The following is a 22,005-nucleotide window of genomic DNA, read 5'->3' on the forward strand; positions in this document are numbered from 1 at the left end:
GAAGAGGAGGTGTTGGAGGACTGTGGGGGACTGAGAAAGACTGGACTGGTGGTAGGTGCATTTGACATTTGCTGCAGCTGACATGAAAATGATTAAAATAAAAGCATTAACAGCGATTCTGTTCACTTTGGACCGAGTTTGAGGTCTCCGTGGAGACAAAGAGAGAGTGAAGAAAGCCGTTTGTCATGAGTATGTTATGAGAAGTCATCATTGCTTTGGCTGGCAGCTAGCTCGTTAGCCTGCTGTGAGCTGCAGCAACAACACTGCTGAGCAGAGCTGTCCGATATCTGTAGCGGTGAGTGTAAATTCCCAGTTTTTACACTTTAATACCGCTTTTACAAGTCTTGTTTAACCATTTGACCCTTAGGTTTGTCTTGCTGACACAAGTGGACTTCACGTGTTATCTTAAAAGCAGGCTAATTTGCCTGTTGGCTATAAAAAAAAAAAAAAAATGGCAAAGACTGAGGTGAATTGTCAGTTTTCTGTCAGTCGACTTGTTTTTGGACGTCCTACTCTCCGTAAACTTCTTCTGGTCCCTTTTCTGTCACTTAAGTTGATATTTTTTGGGAGAAAACAACAGCACATTGTCATGTGTGAAGTTAATTTTGTATTAAATAAGACTCGTTTAGTCAGTGACATGTTGTGTGCATTTGACTGTCGGCTGAGGTCATCGTGGAGCTAAAATCAGCACACTTTTATTTAGTGCAACGCTAAACTTTTAATTGAAGGTTTCAATACTGGAAGCACCAATGACCCCGAAATAATGCTTTTAAAAACATGACACATGAAATGAAAAAAAATAAAAATAAAAATAAAAAAATCAGAAACTATTTTTGTAAAGAAACTCTCTTAAATATCGTATTTCGTGTGAAAAATGACGAGTCAGGCCTTCCTTTGTTCCTGTCAAAGTCAAAGTGGCTCCAGAGGACACATGCTCCTTGATTGCCTCCTTCACGTGGACTGAACACCCACACATCCTGCATTTTTATATGAGATACAGACATTGGGTGACATGGCTAACCCATATTTGTTTCACAGAGATTACGTATCAGCGTGTCCTTCATGTGTCTATCTTTATTTTGGTGCCTTCAGATGCTCGTGCATGCTGTTTGTGTCTCCTCCTCCTCCTCCTCCTCCTCCTCACTACCCTTCATTCCCACAGTGTTGACCTTTAGCCCAAATGAAGCAGCCACACTTGGCTCTCATGTCAGCTGTCACGGACAGTCTGTTCAGTGGACGCTTGCTGGGAAACGCAGCCTGCCGGGACCTGCTGGCATAGTGAACTGCATTAATGTCCTGATCTGTCGATTTATAGGACTCAGAGTCGATAAGAGTTTGAATATGAGTGTGAATGTTTTAACGAATGCTCATGACATGATTTGAATTGATTTGCTTAGTAGTCCAGCTTTGCTCTGGTATGAAAATAAGTCTTTCTACCTGTTTTCTCTCGTGTTTTTTGAAGTTGAGCCTACTCCTCTTATCTCAAATTACCCAGCATGCACTGTCCTGAGAAGGCCTCTGACCTCTGATCAGCTCAGGAGAAATGTCTTCAGACAAGAATAGTACACGGACGGCAATGTTACGCAGCATTAAGTCATCTTCATTTCCGTTTTGACAGAGGACAAAAAGTCTTGGAATTATAATCCAGCCAATTAATTTTTGAGGCCGATATCAATAAATAACAGTTTTAAAGAATCTGCTTATATATTGGCAGATAGTCAATGTTCTACATCCACATAAAGGTTCAGTGTATAGGATTTAGTGGCATCTAGTGGTGAGGTTGCAGATTGGAACCAGCTGAATACTCCTCACCTCACCCTCCCCTATCAGGGCCATTAAAAATAAAAGGCCAGTGTTTGGTTTGTCCATTCTGGGCTACTGTAGAAACATGGCAGTTCTACATGGCGGTCTCTGTGGAAGAGCGCTGCCTCTGTAGACATAAAGAGCTCAATCTAAGGTAAAGAAAACACTAAGACTCTTATTTTCAGGTGATTATACACTAACTTATGAATATTAGGCTCCTTTTCAGCTAATAGATCCCCTAAAATCCAACACACTGGACCTTTAACGTAAACACACATCTTTTATAAGGATGTGTTAAATTTGGTTGTTAAGGAATTTATTCATTAAGGAAGAAGAGATTTACTGAGTGAGATGTTTTACTATTGAAAAACAAAACAAAAGTATGTAATAGTGCCACTGTAATATGATATAATATAATATGTATTAGAATTATCAATCAGTCAATTCTTAACTTATATGCCACACAAACTGTTATTACAGGGTGCAAGAGCTGTCCCATGATTATCTTTGGCTGTCTTATGATGCCTGTCTTATGTGAATGATAATGTATTCTGTTGTTGCAGTCTCAGGAGGATGTCTGTCAATGCTCCCATTTGCAGTTTTGGGATTAATCCTATGGATATTGTTGCTACTGTGGAGGATTAATACCAAGACAGCAGCGATGCCCGTGAAAGGAGAGGAATCTCCATCTGGCTGTGGTCCACCTGCAGCCGAGGAGGACGTGCCTGCTACACAAGCCCCTGATCGAGGCGAACGTTGCCTGTCAACAGCCCCTACTACCTCAGCACACAATGGGGATTACAGTCTTCAGGCTAGCAGTGCCTCTGCCTCTCTTAATGTCACAAAAGTGGACGGTGAGGCTCTGCAGGCGTCCTCTGAGGTAAATTCAGAAAAACCGTCGTTGTCGCCGACCACCCAGAAACCTTCCAGATCCAATGCGCCAATGCTCAGCTCAGGGCCCGAGGCGAGGGAACGCCTCAAGTTCATTCTCGGAGCATCGGAGGATAACTCTTCAGACGAGGAACCTCTGGTCACCAAACCTCCAAGCGGTGCGTCTCAGCCGCCAACCTCCACCAGCAAAGCTTCTCCCCAGCGGGACTCCTCTGCGGTGCCAAAGCCCAGCTCCTCAGGCATCAAGTAAGACCTTGTTTGTGTTTAAGTGAATTTAATGACAATTATCGAGGGTCAGGCATGTTTCATCATGTGACATCACATGACTACACATTGGTGAAAAACCTGGTATGGAGGTTGTAACTCTGACATTTGACATGTCATATATGTCAAATATTAGTCTGAATATAAGCTGAGTTGTTTTGTGTGGCCATGCTGGCGATACGTGCTGTTCTGCTCCTGCTTGTCCTGTCTCCACAAGCTGTGTGTTATCACCTGACTGCATCGAGTTGACCTGGGTTATTGTCGCATGCCAAACAGCCCGGCTCTATTATTGGAACAAGAGCATGAACCAAATGACTTTGAGAACTGTGGAGTCACTCTAGGTCGCAACACAGCAAACAAAAACACTTTTGAATCCTCCATTGATTTATATTTTTACCCTTTTTTTTTACGCCCTGCATGGTCGAGAGTTATTTTTATATCCAGCGATGGTATATGATATGAACGTGGGTCACAGGGGTTGTTTGGTGCACCCAGCTTTATGTTCAACCTGACATGTTTAGACTGACTCATCCAAATGCATCAAGCTGTGCTAGCAGCACTTGTGGGAAGCATCATGAAGGGGAGAAAGGTAAGATATTTCCCTTCCCTAAACTTTAGAAGCATCTGCCTTCAGTTAGGTGAATAGTTTTGCAGCAGAAGAAAATGCACTTTTGAAAAGTGTTGTTGTGTGTGCATGAAGGTTTCAGCCTTGGCTACACATGCTGTCTGGATAGTGGTTGCTTTCTTTCATAAATCAAGTAGAATGAGCACTTTTGTCCGGCTGTTGGCCATGCCTCTGTGCATGCCTGGAACAAACAGCCTGTGATCTGTCACAGGGGATCTGTAGATTATTTTGCTGCTCATGTGGGAGGGGAGAGAGGAGGAAGTGCCCGAGAGGGGCATTTTGTAGACGGAGCTTTGTTTTGGTGTTAGATTTTAAAATCTGCTTCACTGCTAACGCATGTTGGATAATTAAGTCGGCCATAAAATGGAGGGAAGCGGCTTGTTCCCATATCTCCTAAGGTAAGTGCCATTAAGAGTTGGATAACATCTCTGTAACTTGATACTTTTGCTGCAGTGTTGATTGTGTGCTCAGTTATCACATGCTTACAGCAGCAGAAAGAATGGAAACAAGCAGAATGATGACTTTGTACCAAAGTAGAAGAGATACTGCTGCGACTTCTGCAGACATGTTCAGAACAGGAAGGTTCACTCACGTGGCCATACTGTGGTTATGTAACTGAACAGAGCATGTCTTGGCACATGCAAGTTTGAGGAAATTAAAAAAACACTCCGACAGCGTGTAGTCTGCGGAGCAGGGAAGTCCTGAATAACTTAGCCCTTAGGAAGCAGTACAGTAATAAGCTAGCGTGTTTTCACAAAAGTTCGACTTTTCAGTTCATGTTTAAGCATAGATACTCAGTGTTTGTTCAGTTAAGTTCATGTCAGTTAAAGTAAACTCTGCACTGTCATGCCTCATGTCCCAGAAAACGATCAGAAAGTGGATCAGGAGTGCATGACACTGGGAAAGGTTATCAAAAACTAGCTCAATAACAGAGCGCAATCTGTATTTCCTGAGCGAACAGCACTATAGAGGAGTTAAGTTTAAAGTTCATATCTGCTCAGACAGAATTGCACTCTAACTTCACCGTAGTGCTGCTGGTGTCACACAGCTGGCTCTCAGTGTCATGTCAACATGGGACGGAGGGTCTGTGAAGTGGGTTGTGGTGCAGTTGTGATAAGACTTTGGAATTAACGCAGTATGAGCCAGCTGATACTCATGGTATGTACAATTATCTACAGGTATTACAGTATTTGTTCAAATTGTGTCTTGCAAACACGGAAAAGTTGCCTTGAGTGTGTTGTCTTAATGTAAACAGTGTTTGTATACTGGTGGAACTTAGATTATAAAGGATCTCAAACAGTCTGTAAAGTTCAGCTGTGAATTAAGCTTAACTACCCTTTTTAATCTTTAAAGAGTCTGTAATCAAACAGTAAACCAGGTGAGATGAGGCACTTTTATAAGAGAAAAATGGAGCTTGTGATTCTAAAACCAAACTTGCTCTGTCATGCGGTTACATGATTACATTGACTTTGACAGTCAGACAGCGAAGTGGCACATTTCACTGCTCGTGAAACTAATTGTTGATTGTTAGAGTGAGGAAAGACTCGTAGACTCCATTATCGATCTTTATTATCCCTGATGACCGTCTGCCGGTTCCCTGTTGGATCATATCAAGCCTGCTGCAATGAATGTGGCGTTTGGTTTGACAGTTATGTTTTGAGCAGCACACCACAAAGACTGTGCAGTCGTGTTCGTATCATCATTTTCAAAGAGAGACACCTTTTAGTACGCCTCCATCTCATCACAGCTAGATTACTGTGACAGCCGTTTTACTCTCCTGAACCAAAAATCCATCGATCGACTTACTTTCAGGGCTCTTCGTGGCCTCTCTTCCTGCTGTATCTCTACTTCCTTAGTCCCGTATTCAATTCAGTATCCCTCAATTCAATATTCCTTTATTCGTCCCGCGAGGGGAAATTCCAAATGTGTCGGTGCGTACCTTTAGATCCTCAGGCAGAGGTCTTTTGTCTGTTCCAGAGGCCCGGCTGAAAACAAAAGGGGACAGAGCGTTTTGCAGTGGTGTTTTCTTTTAAAACCTAATGATTTAATGTCTTATCTGTCTGTTTTGCTGCCTGGTGAAGGCTGGTGAAGTAACATTGATTTTGAAAAGTGCTCTATAAATAAATCTTTACTATGTAGCGTAACCTCACCGTACTACATGAATATCCTGATTTGTTATGATCAGAGGAAGCATGAAGGATGTAGGTCAAATTAATCACTTAATCCCACGTGATTGAAAATAATCTCAAATTAAAGGTAATGAAATCTTAAACTTCACAGTGTAAGTCACGAGTACTCAGACATTTAAACACCAAAGTAATGAAGAGTGTGGATGCAGAATTGAAGCTCTGAAGTTGCCAGGTATCACTAATGTCGTTGTTTTATTGGTCACACTTTATATAAAGTTCCACATATTCACCATTAATTAGTGGCTCATTAGCATGTATATTAGTGGCATATTGGCTCTTTGTTAGTCATTATATAGCACTTACTGACACCTTATTCTTTGGTTTAGGGCGTTCAGGGTATTAAGGGGATGAGATAAGTTATTGAAATTGTAATTTATGTACAGCAACTTCCTTACTTAGTATCAATAAGCACTGATTGGGAAGTTATTGAGGGAACCCTCTAAATTGTAAGATATGCTAATGCAGATTAAGGAATTAATAAGTGCTTTATGCTGCTAATATGCCTTCTACTTACTAGCTAGTAGTGAGTGTGTGTACCTTAACATAAAGTGTTACTGTTTTATCAGTTATTACTATTGTAAATGTTGGAAACAGCCCTTTTGCCTGATAGGACGACAGTACGATCTGTATGAATGATCACACATTCACCGTTTATCGTCTGCTGTGCTGAACACCCGATAAAAGAGCACACGGAGAGTGATAACAAGATCTAATTTCTGTGATTTGTTGCACTTCTCTGTCAACCGTTTTCTGTGAAGAGCAGCAGTACGTGCAGTTTTGAAGATAAGGTCAGGAGTAACTGGGCTGGTCTGGTCCACAGCCTGTCTTCACCTGTTTGAAAGAGACTGAACTTTGACTTGGGTTTTTGATTTTCAGCGCTGTTGTTCACTTGTTGTCAGTCCTGCAGTTCCTGACTCACACTGTTGTGTAGCTTTTTACCACCCTGACTGTACAGAAGCACTGCGGCCTGTAGCTCTTACACCTGCTCGGGTCGTGGCGTTTTGGGTGACGATAGGCAGCCTGCAGTCTCCTGGATTATTTAATGGATGTTGCAGCTAATATACAGAACAGAATACACCCAGGTTATTGTGTTTTGCTGTGTTATTGTGCAAGACAGCTAACCCTGAGCTTTCCACTGCAGGTCTAGCATGTCTGGTCTTCACTTGGTAAAAAAAGGACGCGAACACAGAAAGATGGATCTACAGAGGGACTTCACTGTGGCCTCTCCTGCTGAGTTTGTCACCCGGTTTGGTGGCAACCGCGTCATTGAAAAAGTAAGAATCAAATTCTCTTCCTCTACTTTTGAATCTTTGTTCTTGATTGCTTAATGACATTGCAGCAATTTCCAATTCCTGTCTTTCTTCCGGCAACACAAGTGATTTGCGTTTCTGTTACAGGTGCTGATAGCGAACAACGGGATAGCTGCAGTCAAATGTATGCGTTCTATCCGTCGCTGGTCCTACGAAATGTTTCGCAATGAAAGGACCATCCGCTTTGTGGTCATGGTAACGCCTGAAGACTTGAAAGCTAATGCAGGTCAGTGTTATTGTGAGCTTGATACTGATAATGATTCTGTGATGTAGCACATTTTCAGTGAATTCAAAGTGATTCCCTGAAAGATTGCACAGAGCAAGGTGTTGTATGTTCCTCTTTTTTCCCTGGTAGAATACATTAAAATGGCAGACCATTATGTTCCTGTGCCCGGTGGTCCCAACAATAACAACTACGCTAACGTAGAGCTGATAGTGGACATTGCTAAAAGAATCCCAGTGCAGGTACTCTTCCCCGATTATCTAATCAACAGAGTTCTTTCTGTTAATTACAAGAACATGTGTGTTAAATGATTACATGTCTATGTGAATCACTGTTAACAGGCTGTGTGGGCTGGATGGGGTCATGCCTCAGAAAATCCCAAACTGCCTGAGCTGTTGAACAAAGCAGGAATAACATTCTTGGGTAAAGTCCTGTTTGAAGCTACAGAACATTACCATTATTCGTATTTGATTTATTGGTACCTGTCAGGTCTCATTGTTAATTGCCTGTTCTTCTCTCAGGGCCATCCAGTAAGGCCATGTGGGCTCTTGGGGATAAGGTGGCGTCCTCTATTGTGGCTCAGAGTGCTGACATTCCCACACTACCATGGAGCGGATCAGGTGATGCTGTACTTCCCACACTGTCCCAGTTCACAGAATGTATAGAAACACAAACTGCACTGTAGCTGCGATGTGATGTGGGTAATTTTAAAGTTCAGGTGTGTGCACCTGTATAGTGTGAATACAGTGTTCTCCTGTTCTAACCTTGTGTGTCTCGGTGCTCCAGGTCTTAGAGTGGACTGGCCAGAGGAGGACCAAAGACTGGGCAATGTAATCAGCGTTCCTTCAGAGGTTTACACAAAGGGCTGTGTTCAGGATGTAGATGATGGGCTGGCAGTAAGCTTATTTAATTATTTCTACATCTTTGCTTCTTTTTTCCCCAAATTGTTCCCTTCAAGCAACTGTCTTTTGCTAACTTATGTTTTATGTGGTGTTTCTTTGCAGGGGGCTGAGAGAATTGGCTATCCGGTTGTTATCAAGGCCTCTGAGGGTGGAGGTGGAAAGGGCATCCGTAAAGTAGAAAGTTCGGAGGATTTCCCAAGTTTCTTTCGACAGGTTTGTGTCATCACATTTACAGTTACTGAATGATGTAAGGCTTAACAACTAACATGTTTTGTGTGTTGTTTGAGTGCAGGTTCAGACAGAGGTGCCCGGCTCGCCTATCTTCATCATGCAGCTCGCTCAGCATGCAAGACACCTCGAGGTTCAGATACTGGCTGATGAGTATGGAAACGCCATCTCTCTGTTTGGACGAGACTGCTCCATCCAGAGGAGGCACCAGAAGATCATAGAGGAGGCGCCTGCCACCATAGCTGCTCTCTCCACATTTGAACAAATGGAACGGGTCAGTTTACGCTGCTGCATGTACTCGTTTTCCCACCCTAATGAACTCGGGTTGACATTCTCCTCTTTCTGGCCAGTATGCTGTGCGACTGGCCAAGATGGTGGGGTACGTGAGTGCAGGTACTGTAGAATATCTCTTCTCTGAAGATGGAAGTTTCCATTTCCTGGAGCTGAATCCTCGCCTGCAGGTGGAACATCCCTGCACAGAGATGATCGGAGATGTAAACCTGCCAGCTGCCCAGCTTCAGGTAAGCCTCTGTCAGCAGACACAAAGAGGAATAATTACACCACAGCCAACTATAGCCAGAGATCCAACGGCTTCATTTTAACTCAGTGTTTCCTCTCTGATAGATTGCGATGGGCATCCCCCTTCATAGAATTAAGGACATCCGCTTGCTTTATGGAGAAACTCCATGGGGTGACACCATCATTAACTTCGAGAATCCAGAGTGCACGCCAAGTCCAAGAGGGCACGTCATAGCTGTTCGGATCACCAGTGAAAACCCTGATGAGGTAGAGCTCGATTTTGTCTCGACTGAAAACACAGTTTTTTTTAATGTGCTTTTAATGTGCACCACTGACTTATCGTCCTCACTCTCAGGGGTTCAAGCCCAGTTCAGGCACCGTGCAGGAGCTGAACTTCCGTAGCAGTAAAAACGTCTGGGGTTATTTCAGCGTGGGGGCAACTGGTGGCCTGCATGAGTTTGCAGATTCCCAGTTTGGACACTGTTTCTCCTGGGGCGAGAACCGTGAAGAAGCCATTTCGTAAGCCTCTTTCTTTGTTCTAATGATATCAGATCTTTAGCAATTATAGCTTTCAGGTATTGACAGCGAGTCAGCATATCTGCCCTAGTGTTGTAACAGCCCATGATGTAATAGAACAATGTGGAAAATGCAAAGACCTGCCAATGATATAATAAAAGACAATTATGCAGTATACTTTTGCAACTAATGCAAGTACTCTATACTTGATTTGTATTTGTTTATGTAATGTAGGCTGAATTCTATAATAATGTAGAATGTATAATGTAATAACATGAAGTTAAACATAGGATAAATGTGTTTATCAGGTGTCATGTTTTCCATGTGCTTCAGGAACATGGTGGTGGCTATGAAGGAGCTTTCGATCAGAGGTGACTTCAGGACCACAGTTGAATACCTCATTAAGTTACTGGAGACAGAGAGCTTCAGAAACAATGACATCGACACTGGCTGGCTGGATCATCTCATTGCAGAGAAAGTGCAGGTAGATTATGCCATAAATCCTGACACTCCCAGGTACTTTGTCACTGATTTAGTGTATAGTTTCATAGTTTCATGAAGCCACATGCTCTTCCTATAGGCTGAGAGACCGGAAACCATGCTGGGAATTGTTTGTGGGGCTTTGCATGTTGCTGATGCAAGCTTTCGAAAGAGCATGTCCAACTTCCTACATTCACTGGAAAGGTCAGGAGACACAATCCCTTCTTATTGATGTCTGACTTCATTTCTTGATGTATGTTTATATGATTGACTCATAAAAAAAAATCCTCTTCTGCATCTGTAGAGGCCAAGTTCTGCCTGCAGCCAGTCTCCTGAACTCTGTCAACGTAGACCTCATATATGAAGGAGTCAAGTACTGCCTCAAGGTATCAACCATGTTCCCTTCACACACTTTGCTGGCTTGACTCAACCTCTTGCCTTTTTTAATCAATAAATTATTACTCCTGCTGCCTGCAGGTGGCTCGACAATCCCCAACAACTTATGTCATCATCATGAATGGCTCCAACATTGAGATAGATGTCCACCGGCTGAGCGATGGTGGCCTCCTGCTGTCCTATGACGGCAGCAGCCACACCACCTACATGAAGGAGGAAGTGGACAGGTAAGACCTTTTAAAACTGTGCATCTGGATACATCTGTTTGTTCTACTCGTTTTTTTATGCCTCCATGCAGTTGACAGCCATGGCTGGGGGCATTTTGTTTTAATCCAACCACACATTTAAATTTCATCCACACAGCTACCGCATCACTGTGGGCAACAAGACTTGTGTATTTGAGAAGGAGAAGGATCCCACGGTGCTGAGGTCGCCCTCTGCTGGTAAACTGCTGCAGTACATAATTGAGGACGGAGGTCACGTCTGTGCAGGAGAGACCTATGCAGAGATTGAGGTGAATGGGGTAACATGGATTTCTTGATGTGTCTGTCGTGCTGTGTCTTTTTGTGTTTTGTTGACTGGCTGTTCGTGCTGTGGTTTCAGGTGATGAAGATGGTGATGACACTGACTGTGCAGCAGTCTGGTTGTATCTACTTTGTCAAAAGGCCTGGAGCAGTTCTGGTGCCTGGCTGTGTGATGGCACATATGGACCTGGATGACCCCAGCAGTATACATCCAGTAAGTGAATTAACAATCACAGCATGAAGAGCGTAAATTGTTCTCTTAAAGGTACAATATGTAAGAATGTGAAGCAACTCCTATGTATTAATTGCTTTGTGTTGCCTTTGTGTGAATGGAACTTAAAAAATAAGACCTTCTCCGAGTTCACAGCCTGTGAACTGATTTCTGTGTAAATGACCCAGCATGTCTTTTCCAAGAAAGTCCAAAGGACGTGACTTTACGCATGTGCCTGATAGCCTTGCCTCTCCTTGGAATCTGTTTTCCTTCACCTCTGGATGTAGGTGGAGCTCAACACAGCCATACTGCCACCCCAGCAACCACTACCCATTGTTGGGGAAAAGCTTCACCAGGTGTTTCACAGTGTGCTGGAAAACTTGGGTAAAGTCATGGATGGCTACTGCCTTGAAGAGCCCTACTTCAGCAGCAAGGTACATAGCAGGATTTCTGCCACTACAGATTCTTAAATATCATGAATTTTATTAATTATATGTGCACGTTCATGTCTGCAGCTGAAACAGTGGGTTGCTTCGCTGATGAAGACTTTAAGGGACCCCTCGCTGCCACTGCTGGAACTCCAGGAGATCATGACGAGTGTGGCCGGTCGCATTCCTCCTGGTGTAGAGAAAGATATCCGTAAAGTCATGGCCCAGTACGCAAGCAACATCACCTCAGTCCTCTGCCAGTTCCCCAGCCAAAGGGTGAGAGAGATATTCTGACATACTGCTGTCTGAGGTTCTTTAAACACAAATAATATCTGTTGTCATCATCATATGATGATGTTTCCCTTCATTTATTCCAGATTGCAAATGTTCTAGACAGCCATGCAGCAACCCTGCAGAGGAAAGCTGACCGAGAGGTGTTCTTCATGAACACTCAGAGTATCGTTCAGCTCGTGCAGAGGTTAGTTTTTCTTTTTGTACAGCAGCACATAAGTTACATATTCATATTGATATTGCATTGATTGACCCATGTTTGAATACGTCTGGTCCAGGTACCGCAGTGGAATTCGTGGTTATATGAAGTCTGTGGTTCTCGATCTGCTGAAGCGATACCTGCAAGTAGAGATGCAGTTTCAGCAAGGTGACATTGATACACTCGACTTTAAATGAAAACTCCAGATGTCCAGGTCTGTTTGTCATAGTTAACTGCATTTTACTCTTAACAGCTCACTACGATAAGTGTGTTATCAACCTGAGAGAGCAGCACAAACCTGACATGAGTCCTGTGCTCGAGTACATCTTCTCTCATGCCCAGGTCTCCAAGAAGAACGTCCTCGTCACAATGCTCATAGTAAGGCATTCATCAACCTCAACACTGCCATGGATTAGTGAAAGAATCGCCCAACACTTGAGTTTTAATGAAAGACACGTTGTCTGCTGTGTAGGATCAGCTGTGTGGGAGGGATCCCACGCTAGCAGACGAGCTGATGGCCATTCTGAACGAACTCACGCAGCTCAGCAAGATGGAGAACTCAAAGGTGGCCTTAAGAGCCAGACAGGTAACGTCTCAGACTGCCCACATCTCAGCTAAATACTGTTCTGTCTGATGTGAATATATTGTTTAATCAAAGCTGTCAGGATGCCTCTAAGTCAAGTCTGTATAGACTTGATAATATCTATTTTTTTCAATTTGTCATAGGTCTTGATTGCCTCCCATTTACCATCATACGAACTGAGGCACAACCAGGTGGAGTCCATCTTCCTGTCAGCCATCGACATGTACGGCCACCAGTTTTGTCCAGAAAACTTGAAGGTTCGGCTTGTGTGAAGAAAATATCATTGCAATCATCAATTTTTAGCAGCTGGAATATCAAATGAATATTTGTTTTTCCTTTGGCACAGAAACTCATTCTCTCTGAAACCTCCATTTTTGATGTTTTGCCAAATTTCTTCTATCACTCCAATCAAGTTGTCTGCATGGCTGCCTTGGAGGTACGGTCAGTGGATTCACACTTAGGAAGCTCTTCTGCAGTCTTATCTTCACTGATAATGACTCGTTCTGTCTTGACTCTCAGGTGTACGTGCGCAGAGCTTACATCGCCTACGAGCTAAATAGCATCCAGCATCACCAGCTGCATGATGGAACGTGCGCTGTGGACTTCCAGTTCATGCTGCCATCATCACATCCGAACAGGTAACCGGTTTTTCCTCACTAAGATGCCCCGCACATACTCAGGTGAATAACACATTGTTGCCTAATTCTTGAATAACTGGTGAATCACTACCACCTCCAAAATTGGAGGGATATTCCCTCAACACTGGCTTGATAGAGTAATTAGGATGAATCGATAAAATACCCTGCACCCAGTGGTGCAGGTGGGGAGCGGCCTATAAACTGCTGCTGTAACTGTGCTTTTGGCTAACTTTGAATGCAGAATGGTTTTACCCTCTTGACATTAATGTGAATGTGCATAGCTTCTTGAGAAGTGCTTTGACCTAATCACAATACCCTGAGGTAGAGGTACATTTTGAGCATTCATTGCTGATATTCACCTGTCAATCATCTTATTTCAGAGGGAGCAGCCCTACTCTGAACAGGTAGAGTAAAGCTCCTCCCAAACCAGCCAAACCACCTGATTGTGTGTACGTCTCACAGCGATGCATGTCTGACGCAGCGTGTTGCTTTTTTCCCTCTGTCCTGTGAAACCAGAAACATTTGGACTCTTCTAACAAGTCCTTCTTAATTCACCTTTTTACCTGAGCCTCTCCATGTTTTATGTTTTTTTTGCATCTTTCAAATTGTAAAGCTGTATTATGAGCTTTTTGAGAGGCAGATCTTTTATTTATTCGACATTCCTCTTAAAAACTTCATGCCTGCGACTTTGCTGACTGCTGCCAAATGGGGAGCCTGTATTCTCCAGCATTAATTAAATTTTCATTCTTGAATTGCATCTCAATCAGATCCAGTAACACTTGCTCTTATAAACAATTGGATACCCTTTACATAAAATCTACTGTATGTAATTGTAATTGGGTGAGGGTGGTCATACTTTTTTCTTTTTTTGTGAAATAGGTAAGAACATCCAGACTGGCTTTAATTGCTCTCTGTATGAATATCTGTACTTTTGGCTGTTCAGTGTTTTTTGCAAAAGCAAACCTCTCCATGTGATCATTCAGTGGTCCAGTCTTTGCTGTCACTGACTGTGTGTGTCTCTCATTTTCAGGGTTCCTGTGCCAGTCAATGGATCAGGCCAGTTTAAAATGAGGCGGCAGAGCAGTGAGCTCTTCCTGGAGGGATCCTTTTCTCCACCCTGCCAGCGCATGGGCGCCATGGTGGCTTTTCAATGCTTTGACGACTTCAAAAGGTCACTTTTAAATTATGGCAAAGTTATGCAGGTCGAGACAAAAGTAAGGTATTGTCTATTGATATGTTTCCTTTTCTTTTGCAGGAATTTTGATGAAGTTCTCACCAGCTTTGCAGAACCACTCTTGGAGAATACTCCATTCTCAGAGGCCTGCTCCAGTCTCTACGAGGAGGACACCTGCAAGGTGAGCGCTGTGGGTGTGTGAACGTCACTGGCTTATCAATAAAAAAAGCTGTTATCATCTGTGTCTCCGCAGCCACTGATTACTCTTTCATCTCCTACAGAACACGAGGGAGAACCCAATCCATATCATTAATGTGTCCATAAAAACAGCAGACACTGAAGACGACGATGTCTTGGTTACAGCCTTCACTGCCTTTGCCCAGTCAAAGGTCAGCTTCCTCACTTACAATCCCAATTCCAAAGAAGTTGGGACGCTGTGTAAGATGTAGATATAACCAGAGTGCTATTATTTCCAAACGAGCTGTGTTTTTTTTATGTTTCACACAGCGTCCCAGCTTTCTTTGGAATCAGGCTTGTAGTTTCTTATGACTGATTCTTGTCAAAGTGAGCTGTGGTTTCAGTTTTTTATTGTTGAATTGAAAATGGTGATTGATGTTTTTACAGAAAGCTGTCCTCTTTGAATATGGAATCAGGAGAGTCACGTTTTTGATTGCACAGAAGGTACACTGTTTTCATTAGTCCCACTGTGTCAGACTAATATTCATATTGGTTATTTTTGGAAGTGCTGAGTGAGGCCATAAATGGTCCTGACTCTTCACTGTTTTTCACCAAAGTTCAGCTTATCTTTTTTATGTGCAGCAGATGCATAAAGATCTATATATGGTGCTGTGTCAATTGCAATTGTTATCTGATTATTTTTATTCTGACTTCATTTCAACAGAGAGAATTTCCCAAGTTCTTCACTTTCAGAGCTAGAGATGGGGTAAGTTTTTCTCAGCACAACTTAATAGATCATGTCATCACGTGCTGCCGTCTGAGGAGATGATGACAGATCTGGGCCTCTCTTCAGTTCCAGGAGGATCGTATTTACCGTAATCTGGAGCCAGCTTTAGCGTTTCAGCTGGAGCTCAACCGCATGAGGAACTTTGACCTGACAGCTGTTCCCTGTGCCAACCACAAGATGCACCTCTACCTTGGTGCTGCACGTGTGCAGGAGGGGGCTGAAGTCACAGATTACCGCTTCTTCATACGAGCTATTATCCGCCACTCAGATCTCATTACAAAGGTCAGCGGAGCAACTGTAAAGTACAGCTCATCGAGTCATAAAAAACTAACATTATTGCAACTTTTGTTCTTTAGACTGTTTCCTCAAGGTGAAAGGCTTATAACTGCATGATTAAAGGGAATGTTGTTGATATTTGGTTAGTGCTTATGTTTTTTTGGTGATGAAATCTGTTTTTTATACACAACCAGGAAGCCTCCTTTGAATACCTTCAGAATGAGGGAGAACGTCTTCTGCTGGAGGCCATGGATGAGTTGGAGGTGGCCTTCAGTAACACCAGTGTCCGCACAGACTGCAACCATATCTTCCTCAACTTCGTCCCCACTGTCATTATGGACCCCTCTAAAGTCAGTGTCCAGCACATTATGTCTGAATCCACATTCATTGAACTGACAGTACAAACAGACTTCTATTTAGACATCTGCATGCACGTACCAAATTTATTTCTCAGTGTGTTTTTAACATCTTTTTCCTCTTCTTGGGACCCTCAGATCGAGGAGTCTGTTCGCTCCATGGTGATGCGCTATGGCAGCCGTCTTTGGAAACTGAGGGTCCTGCAGGCTGAGCTGAAGATCAACATCCGTCTCACACCAACTGGGAATGCCATTCCTGTCCGCCTGTTTCTCACTAATGAGTCTGGCTATTATTTGGATATCAGCCTGTACAAGGAGGTCACTGACCCAAGTTCTGGACAGGTGAGGACAGGCGACTGAAGTAGCCTCCTTTAAGCATTTCATGAACTGAAAGTGAACCAAAAGATGTGATATGTGGCAGGAGATTTGTTCTGTGGTTGTTTTATGGTTGCATTTTCATGGTCAAATGAATCACTGCTTCACCTCATCATCTTTCCCTTTTCAGATCATGTTCCAGTCATATGGAGATAAGCAGGGTCCTCTGCATGGCATGCTGATCAACACTCCGTATGTGACCAAAGACCTGCTGCAGGCCAAGCGCTTCCAGGCTCAAACTCTGGGGACTACTTACGTCTATGACTTCCCTGAGATGTTCAGACAGGTCCTGCTAACGCACTGAATTAGATTTATTTCCTTTTTTTATGGTCCCAAAGATGTCTAACTCAAACTGAAAATCTTCCTGTAGGCACTGTTTAAGCTGTGGGGTCCAAGTGACAAACACCCGAAAGACGTGCTGATGTGCACCGAGCTGGTTTTGGACCCTCAAGGCCGACTTGTGCAGATGAACCGCCTGCCTGGAGACAATGATGTAGGACAATTTATAGAGCATTTAGGTCACTGTGTGCTTGCTCAGTGTGATTATACTGATAACCATTCTTCACCAGGTGGGAATGGTTACGTTCAGGATGAAGATGAAGACTCCAGAGTACCCAGAAGGCAGAGACATCATTGTCATCTGTAATGATATCACTCACATGATTGGCTCATTTGGTCCTCAAGAGGATGAGCTGTTCCTCAAAGCGTCTGAGCTGGCTCGGGCTGAGGGCATCCCCCGCATTTACATCGCAGCCAACAGTGGAGCGCGCATCGGCCTTGCTGAAGAGATCAAACACATGTTCCAGGTGGCCTGGATTGACCCCAATGACCCCTACAAGGTGACCTCTGAAATGTGTTTCTCCTAATTGAGGAAATGACCACAGGGAATACTGCAGCAATATGTATGTGCAGTTTGATATTTTTATTATATGTTATTTCATTTGTCTGCAGGGGTTCAAGTACCTTTACCTGACACCGCAGGACTACACACGCATCAGCTCCACCAATGCTGTTCACTGTCACCATGTGGAGGAAGGTGGAGAGTCCAGGTACCATAAATCACTGGTTGTCTGCTCTCGTAAAGTAGCAAATTCAGCCTGAAATATCTGATAGCCCAAACTTGGATCTTTTGGATAATAGAGATTGTTCTGTCTTGGCCTTCATCACTGTTTCAGGTACATCATCACTGACATCATCGGGAAGGACGACGGACTTGGGGTTGAGAACTTGCGAGGTTCTGGCACCATTGCTGGAGAATCCTCTCATGCCTATGAAGAGATTATTACAATCAGCATGGTGAGAGCGTGGATCTGATCTCTCTGAGTCAGAAGAGCTCAGCGAACCTCTTTTCCTGAGTCACTCTCTTTTTTTATGCTCTTGCAGGTGACATGTCGCGCTATTGGAATCGGGGCCTATCTGGTCCGTTTGGGCCAGAGAGTGATTCAGGTGGAAAACTCTCACATTATCCTGACTGGAGCAGGTGCTCTTAACAAGGTGTGTTAGTGAATACACAATAATCATTTAAGTCATTCATGTTCCCATTTTGCGGTCAGTTAAAAAATGTCTTTTTCTGGACAGGTTTTGGGCAGAGAGGTCTACACTTCCAACAACCAGCTGGGAGGGATCCAGATCATGCACAATAATGGAGTCACACACTCCACTGTGCCAGATGACTTCGAGGGCGTCTTCACCATCCTACAGTGGCTCTCTTATATGCCAAAGGTTTGACTGAATGTGTGAGAAAAGTTCATGTAGTGTGGCTTTATCAGATCTATAAAAGTAACTGAGCCGCACTTCAGATCACTGACTGTAGTTCTTCTTCTCCTTCCAGAACAAACACTCTCCTGTGCCTGTTATATCAACTGCAGATCCAGTGGACAGAGAGATAGAATATGTTCCTACAAAAGCACCGTATGACCCCCGCTGGATGCTGGCAGGGAGACCTCACCCCAGTGAGTGTCAAGATAATATGAACTCTGAAAGTGTTGTATTTCAGAAATCAGCCTCGTTGATTTCCTTTTATCTGCGTTTGTCTGCGCCTGTAGCCGTGAAAGGCGCCTGGCAGAGTGGATTCTTCGACCACGGCTCTTTCATGGAGATCATGGGGTCTTGGGCTCAGACGGTGGTAGTGGGCAGAGCACGGTAAACTGTTAACGCTCAATGTGCACACTCTTAAAATATGTGTGTGTGTGTGTGTGTGTGTGTGTGTGTGTGTGTGTGTGTGTGTGTGTGTGTGTGTGTGTGTTAAGTAAGTGCTTTTTAATTGACCGTTAACTCTGTTGACTGAAAACAGTTTAGGAGGAATTCCCCTTGGTGTCATCGCTGTGGAAACACGCACAGTTGAGCTCACAATCCCGGCAGATCCAGCAAATCTGGATTCAGAATCAAAAGTGAGTAAATTTCACCACCGTGCTCATGATTTGAACAGATTATATCGCAGTGTTTAACCTCTGCCCATGCTTTTGTGTGTCCATGTCAGGTTCTGCAGCAGGCTGGCCAGGTGTGGTTTCCAGATTCAGCCTTTAAAACTGCTCAGGCGATTTGTGACTTCAACCGAGAGTGTCTGCCTCTTATGGTGTTTGCCAACTGGAGGGGCTTCTCTGGTGGAATGAAGGGTATAAGATGACTTCTAAACTTTACATAGACTGCAGTACATGGACCTTTGTTATTAAATTTAAAAAATCTGTCTTTGCCTGTTTTTGCTTGCAGATATGTATGACCAGGTATTGAAGTTTGGGGCCTACATCGTGGACGCCCTGCGTGGTTTCCGGCAGCCGGTACTGGTGTACATCCCACCGCACGCTGAGCTGAGAGGAGGCTCATGGGTGGTGATAGACCCCACCATCAACCCACTGTGTATGGAGCTCTATGCAGACAGGGAGAGCAGGTACATGAATCAGTCATATTTTTCATGGCAGCTCTCTGGAGTTCCCAGCCTAAGCAACAGGTGTGTGTGTGTGTGTGTGTGTGTGTGTGTGTGTGTGTGTGTGTGTGTGTGTGTGTGTGTGTGTGTGTGTGTGTGTGTGTGTGTGTGTGTGTGTGTGTGTGTGTGAGTGTGTGAGTGAGTGTGAGAGACAGAAAATAACCACTCTCTGCCTTTTTGTCCTCTCCCTTTTGCTGCTGTCTTTGTCCAGAGGTGGTGTGCTGGAGGCTGAGGGTACAGTGGAGATCAAATTCAGGAGGAAGGACCTTCTGAAGACCATGAAAAGACTTGATTCAGTCTATGCTGGTCTGGTTGAGCAGCTAGGTAAAAGCTGTTTCTTTCTAAACTCAAACAACCACTTGCATTTCTTTTCCTTTTTAATTGCAACACAGCTGGATGTTCATAGCCTTACTGGCAAGTCTTCTGTTTTCATCAGCTTCCCTAGAGCTGTCTGACAAACAGTGCAGAGAGCTGGAGACGAAGCTCAAAGCCAGGGAGGAATTCCTGTTGCCCATCTACCACCAGGTGGCAGTGCAGTTTGTAGAGCTCCATGACACCCCGGGCAGGATGCAGGAGAAGGGTGTCATCACTGTGAGTGAGCTCTTCATTAACTCTGTTATAAGCGGCAGAAAATAAACGTTATGTAGAGACTGTATTTAGAGCTTCATTCTTTTAATTTGTGCTACTGCGCTCCTTGATACCCCCGGACAGGATATTTTGGATTGGAAGAATGTGCGGACCTTCTTCTACTGGCGTCTTCGTCGCCTCCTGTTGGAGCAGGTGGTGAAGTGTGAGATTCTGCAGGCCAACAAGGACCTGAGTGATGGGCACATGCAGTCCATGCTGCGACGCTGGTTTGTTGAAACAGAAGGAACAGTCAAGGTATGATTCTGACAGTCAGACACTGCCGTCTCTGCACAGGAACTCAATGTAATGGAGACAATTTGAATGAATGTCTAAAATAAATAAAAATCAAACTCAGCCAAAATCTGTGTGAATTTTTTTAACCCTGTTAATTCCCTTGAAAATGATCAGCACATAATAATGATAATAACAGTAATATCTAGTTGTTGCATGTCTTTTCAGTCCAGTTGCAGTTCTTGCCTAAACGTGCAGAAGTCATGTGGTTGCTTTTGTTTTTAAGCTCTTCATCATTAAAACTGATCAGAGATTTAAAATTGCCTCCGTCCTCTTCTGCAGGCCTACCTCTGGGATAACAACCAGGCTGTAGTTGAATGGCTCGAGAAGCATTTGTCCACGGAGGATGGCGCTCGATCGGCCATCCGAGAGAACATCAAGTACCTGAAAAGAGAAAACACTATGAAACACATCCGCAGGTACGCAGCCACACTCACACAGATTTTGTAGCTGATTGGTGTGGGCTTATTTTCATTGCCATAATCTCGTCAATGCCAAGAAAGTCACGTGCCACATCTTAATAAATCTTACATGATAGACTCAAGAGTTACAACCTGAGTACTGGCCTAAAGAATTTAACTCTACACTGATATATTATACACTAAATATTCATCTTAAGAACTTTGCATACTTTCTGTTGGGTCCATTTGATAACTGAATCCTCCCTGAGTCGCATGCTGGGCCCGGCAGGCTATTTTGCAAACCAACTTAGACCAGTTTATTCCAGCGTGTTCACAGCTAAGCTTGTGTAATAATTTTCCTCTTGTGCTCTAGTCTGGTGCAGGCCAACCCTGACGTAGCCATGGACTGCATCGTCCACATGAGCCACAATATCACTCCATCCCAGAGGGCCAAGCTCTCACATCTGCTCGCAACTATGGACGGCACCAGCACCAGTTAAGCTGAGGGGCTTTATCAGGTTATATTATTAAAACGAACAAAAAGCCCTGTTTTTGTTGATTGTACTATATAGCGAAGAGGGGGAAATGCTTAAGGAGAAAAACACACATGCACAAAGTGACTTATTCCTCAGTGCTCACACTACAGTGAGCAATCTGTTCCACTGTTGACTGACCGGCAGACACTTTGTCATTTCAGCTGCTCAGTCCAGGAGATTTCTGGTTCACAAACTCTGAGTGTCACGCACATCTCACCTGGCTTTATTTGTACATAATGGTGTATCAGTGTTAAGTTAGCCTTGATAGGCTCTGCACAGTCAGTAGAGGCCAGAGTTCTTACGAGCTTCATGAAGTTTGAGACTTCATATCTAGGTGCTGGTTTTCATGTTCAGTTGAAAGTATTAAATATAGACTTTGTGTTCATATTTGAATGTCGCTCAGACAACTGATCAATTCTTTGATCATTTTACAAAGCAAAAGAAGAATTTTGAGCCATAAAATCATGAAATCAATCAATTCTACATTTTTTACCAATATTGTAATGCAGAATTACAAATCAAGAAGCAGATGAAGTTTTTTCTAATAAGCAGTATCATGAGTGCAGTTATGTGTGTCTGTGCTGCAGGGTTTTTTTGTGATAAGACAATGTTATGAATGAGGAGACACTGACACTGGATGCAATACTTCTGAGCAATTTTTGTTCATTTTTGTAGGTATATCTCTGATATAATGCAGTAATTTTTAAGACTCAGGTAAAACAATAATTGCCAAAGTGGACCCCCGACTGATGGCTTAATTTGCCTTACCTCTGATCAAACTGTCAGCGTTTCGTTTGAATGTATGGAAACTCTTTCCTGTGTTCCACCATGTTTGTTAATAAATGCCATTGAAATATTTTTT

General features: G+C 43.5%; 1 protein-coding gene across 3 annotated transcripts; it reads left to right on the plus strand.

The window, feature by feature from the left end:
* Positions 1-193: 193 nt before the first annotated feature.
* Positions 194-21,999, plus strand: acacb (acetyl-CoA carboxylase beta). Of its 3 annotated transcripts, none has more exons than XR_011602278.1 (54): positions 194-295; positions 2,367-2,940; positions 6,914-7,046; positions 7,170-7,308; positions 7,438-7,547; positions 7,647-7,728; positions 7,827-7,925; positions 8,092-8,201; positions 8,310-8,420; positions 8,500-8,709; positions 8,786-8,956; positions 9,060-9,221; positions 9,310-9,473; positions 9,804-9,954; positions 10,051-10,154; positions 10,255-10,336; positions 10,428-10,573; positions 10,710-10,860; positions 10,950-11,084; positions 11,369-11,515; positions 11,597-11,785; positions 11,887-11,987; positions 12,079-12,167; positions 12,253-12,377; positions 12,472-12,585; positions 12,726-12,839; positions 12,929-13,018; positions 13,102-13,220; positions 13,601-13,624; positions 14,251-14,391; positions 14,476-14,575; positions 14,676-14,783; positions 15,019-15,075; positions 15,296-15,337; positions 15,425-15,640; positions 15,829-15,984; positions 16,129-16,332; positions 16,496-16,651; positions 16,736-16,858; positions 16,935-17,204; positions 17,317-17,414; positions 17,541-17,661; positions 17,749-17,859; positions 17,944-18,087; positions 18,197-18,317; positions 18,411-18,507; positions 18,664-18,755; positions 18,845-18,980; positions 19,075-19,252; positions 19,500-19,612; positions 19,725-19,879; positions 20,000-20,170; positions 20,489-20,625; positions 20,981-21,999. XR_011602278.1 is itself a non-coding variant. In XM_070963785.1 (54 exons), the coding sequence occupies exons 2-54, from the start codon at positions 2,387-2,389 to the stop codon at positions 21,105-21,107; spliced, it is 7,305 nt and encodes a 2,434-aa protein (XP_070819886.1). In that variant the 5' UTR covers positions 194-295; positions 2,367-2,386; the 3' UTR covers positions 21,108-21,999. The 3 variants fall into 3 exon arrangements, 2 of the variants coding, with proteins under 2 accessions (XP_070819886.1, XP_070819887.1); XM_070963785.1 differs by having other exon boundaries at positions 18,659-18,755; XM_070963786.1 differs by lacking the exon at positions 13,601-13,624 and having other exon boundaries at positions 18,659-18,755.
* The last annotated feature ends 6 nt before the right edge of the window (positions 22,000-22,005 follow it).

The sequence above is a fragment of the Chaetodon trifascialis genome, chromosome 6 (genome assembly GCF_039877785.1).
Source record: "Chaetodon trifascialis isolate fChaTrf1 chromosome 6, fChaTrf1.hap1, whole genome shotgun sequence".
Lineage (NCBI taxonomy): Eukaryota > Metazoa > Chordata > Actinopteri > Chaetodontiformes > Chaetodontidae > Chaetodon > Chaetodon trifascialis.